Below are 4062 nucleotides of genomic sequence, written 5' to 3' on the forward strand. Positions count from 1 at the left end.
TTTAAAAATATAATTAAACTACAGTACCAAGATATCAACTAAAAATCACTGAATCAGTCAAATTGTTAGCAACGGGATTCATTATTTCCCCTTGTAGACTGTACACTCACATGGCACCGGCCACCGTGGAGGAGTCTCTAATTAAAGTTCCTGTATAACCAATGCATGGCGATAAGTGTGAATAGCAGACTTTCAAAAAAAAAAGAAATCAGAGGAAAGGTCAATGTAAAGGGAGAGGGAAATCGAGACTTTAAATTTGATCTATGTTGAATTTCAATTTGAATGAGAAAATATACTGATTTTAAAATCAGACTATTCAACTTATATTTTTCTAGAGAAAAAAACAATAAAATTTTAATTTAATAATAGTAATAATAAATCTCATTAATCATTTAGCATGCTGAACTGTCTAATAATATTCCATGATATTTAAAAAAATTCAAATAGTTCAGATCTTAGATAATCAATTAATCTTTTAATTTAGAAAATCTAATATATTATCTCTAGTTAAATTGACTGGAGATGAGTGCATAATAGCTGCAAAGTGTTTTATTTGGTGAATTTATGGGTTAGTTGATGATAAAATCAATGATTTTTTAAGAAAAAATACAATAATATTACAGAAAGATAGTTTGAAAATAAATATGCAGTAGAAAATAGATATTTCAAATAATTTTTATATTGAAGAATTCATTTTCTATTTATAGCTTACAGGTTTCTTTATATAAAGGAAATGCTAAAACATAATGTTGTCGTGATAACTTTAACGAGAAAAAATATCCATGATGTGTGTATTAGAGGGAGGAAATATCCCTGACATGTGTGATATTGATGGAAATATAGTAGGTTATTGAAAGGCTTTTATACACCATTGTTTGCATGATATTAATATCGATGAAAACATTGTGAGTTCCTGTAAAATTTATATACACATAATAGTAAAAGGAGATATTTTGAAAAGTCCTTGGAAGACTTTTACACCTTGTCTATTTTTGTTGTTGAGTGATTCATGATATATTTATAATATATAAGCTTATATGTGAAGATGATGAGTTAAAATGTGACGTTACTCTAAGAGTTTTGATAAAGAAAAATATTATTGATATATATTTTAACATGAAAAAATACATACAACATGTGTATTAGTATTGATGGAAGCATGATAGGTTTTTATATGATTTTTACACATCATCTTTTGCATGATATTAATATTAATCAAAATATGATGAATCTTTAGAAGACTTTTATATATATATATATTTTTTTTAAAAAATATGATCTAGAATGTAATTATGTCTGTAAAATTAATCGTCGTCTTAAATTGAATCAAAAGGAGTTGAGTCATTTCCTTAATTGTGTCTAAAAATATTGGTTATTCCATGTGACATGTTTTGAGGGTTGAGTTATTTTCTTAGATGAGACTAAAAGAGGTTAGAGTCATTCTTCTATACGAGCTTAGAAAATAGAAATTTTTGAATTCATTAAATTTAGATTTATTAATATTAATATTTTAAAAGAATATTACGAGTATAAATTATATTTTAATTTAAACTAGATGAATATTAATAAAAATAACATGAGATATATATTTGTATTATATATATAATTATACTTTTTTAAATAATAAATATTATTTAAAAATTAAATATTCACATAAATATCTATAATCTAATAAATAAAATATAAATATATAAAATTCTCATGGAGTTTAAATATAAAAAACCCTAACTATTGGTGATACATTACCATAACAATATTTACTCCTCCTGTCCAATTATATTTTTAAAAAATTTATTTATTTTTACTTAACTCAATTTATTGATATTTTTAAACTTTTTAATATGAAAAAATAATTTAAAAAATAAAAATACATTATTTTAATATATATATTAAAAATAAAATCTAACATAATCTCAATCTCAATCCCAGTGACATTGCCCGGCAAGTGCTGCATTGCTAGGGAGGCGAGCACCAACTGCCAAATTTATGAGTATTACTATACGGTAACTATAGCCGTACAGTATTCCATAATTTTCTCTCTCCTTTTCTTCACGTGATTCTGAAGTTGCAGGTCCCGACAGCTACTTTTCAGTCCTTACATGCTTTGTCACTTACCAATGCCCTAACTATACCTTGGAATACCATCGCTTCTCCGTCTCTCTCTCTCTTTTCTGGTCTTCAATACCATCAGGGAGTGAAAGGGACCAATCTCACCAACCCTTTTGAAGTGGAACCAAAGAAGAAAGAAACCCACAAAAAAAAAAAACCAAATCCTGGGGGCTTTTCTTTCTGTTTCTTTTTCCCCAACCTCACCGATCCTCTGGTGCTGTACAGCAACAATATGCTGCTTGTTTTGCTTTCAACTTCTCATTTTTTACTCTGTTTTTTCATCACATTAGTAGCATCTTCTACCTCTCCTGCATCAATCTTGTCTGCACCACCTGATGCTACAGCTCTTCTCGCCTTCAAATATAAAGCGGACTTGAACAAAAAACTTCCATTTTCTCAGAACACAACCTTCCATTTCTGTCAATGGCCAGGAGTCAAATGCTTTCAACAAAAAATCATCCGCCTAGTTCTCCGAGACTCAGATCTTGGTGGCATTTTCGCTCCCAAAACTCTAACTTCCCTTGACCAGCTCCGTGTCCTTGGTCTCCAAAACAACTCCTTAACCGGACCCATCCCTTACGATCTCTCCAAACTTACCAATCTCAAATCACTTTTTCTCGATCACAATTCCTTCTCGGGCTCTTTCCCTCCACTTATTTCACTTCACAGGCTCCGCACTCTAGATTTATCCTATAACAATCTCTCCGGTCCTATCCCCTCTGCTTTAGTCTCTCTAGACCGGTTGTACTATCTTCGTCTTGACAGGAATCTGTTCAATGGCTCCATCCCTCCATTAAACCAATCCTCACTTTTAACTCTCAATGTTTCTTTCAACAATCTTAGTGGTGCAATCCCAGTGACACCTACATTACTTCGTTTTGATCTTTCCTCCTTTTCATCAAATCCTAGCCTTTGTGGAAAGATTATACACAAAGAATGCCACCCCGCTTCCCCATTTTTCGGCCCATCTCCAGCGGCAGTGACGGTGGCTCCACCGCCGGCCGTTGTAATTAGTCAAAACCAGGCATTTCAAGGCGTTGACTTGGCACAGAACGGTCAAAAAATGAAGCACAAGAAAAATGTTTTGATCATTGGGTTTTCATCAGGTGCATTTGTTCTCATTGGTTCGGTTATTTGTTTTGTCATCGCTGCCAAGAAACAGAAAACACAAAAGAAACTGACGGCTGCGACTGCCTCTGCTGGGATTATTGGACCCATCGCAGAATCAGTGGCTGTGATGCAGATAGATCGACAAGAGAACGAGTTAGAAGAGAAAGTGAAGAGAGTGCAAGGGCTGCATGTGGGCAAGAGTGGGAGTTTAGCATTCTGTGCGGGTGAGGCACATCTTTATACGTTGGATCAACTAATGAGAGCCTCAGCTGAGTTGCTAGGGAGGGGAACCATGGGGACCACTTATAAAGCAGTGCTGGATAACCGTCTGATTGTGTGTGTAAAGCGGCTTGATGCAAGTAAATTATCGGATGGAAGCAAAGAGGTTTTCGAACAACACATGGAATCAGTCGGCGGACTGAGGCACCCTAACTTGGTGCCTCTCAGGGCTTATTTTCAAGCTCGAGAGGAAAGGCTTCTAATCTATGATTACCAGCCCAACGGCAGTCTCTTCTCCCTAATTCATGGTAAGCTCTTCTACCACTACCTAAGTCAGGCATTTAAGTGAATCTGTTTTGGCTAGTAGCTCAGTGATTAACTTGTTAACTATTAAATTTAGTTTGGAGTTCACTGAATTAGCAATCACATTTAAACCATGTCCTATCCAGTAGGTAGATTGGTTGGCAATTTGGCATGGCTTTTAACTTAGGTTGGGTTCGGAACAAGAGTTTGATCCAGCCAACCTGATAGGTAAATTAGAACAAAATTTATTTTGATTATTTTTTTATTTATAAAATAGCATGATATATATATATATATATATATATATATATATATATATAT

At 33.3% G+C, this 4062-nt stretch overlaps 1 protein-coding gene across 1 annotated transcript in view; it reads left to right on the forward strand.

The window, feature by feature from the left end:
* The first annotated feature begins 2057 nt into the window (after positions 1-2057).
* The window catches only part of LOC105129166 (Leucine-rich repeat protein kinase family protein), a 4325-nt gene continuing 2320 nt past the window's right edge, over positions 2058-4062 (forward strand). The window contains exon 1 of the mRNA XM_011031120.1: positions 2058-3746. Within this exon, the coding sequence (XP_011029422.1) occupies positions 2342-3746 (1405 nt within the window). The 5' untranslated portion in view covers positions 2058-2341. The remainder of the gene's footprint in view (positions 3747-4062) is intronic.

The sequence above is a fragment of the Populus euphratica genome, unplaced genomic scaffold (assembly GCF_000495115.2).
Source record: "Populus euphratica unplaced genomic scaffold, PopEup_1.0 scaffold2.1, whole genome shotgun sequence".
Classification (NCBI taxonomy): Eukaryota; Viridiplantae; Streptophyta; class Magnoliopsida; order Malpighiales; family Salicaceae; genus Populus; species Populus euphratica.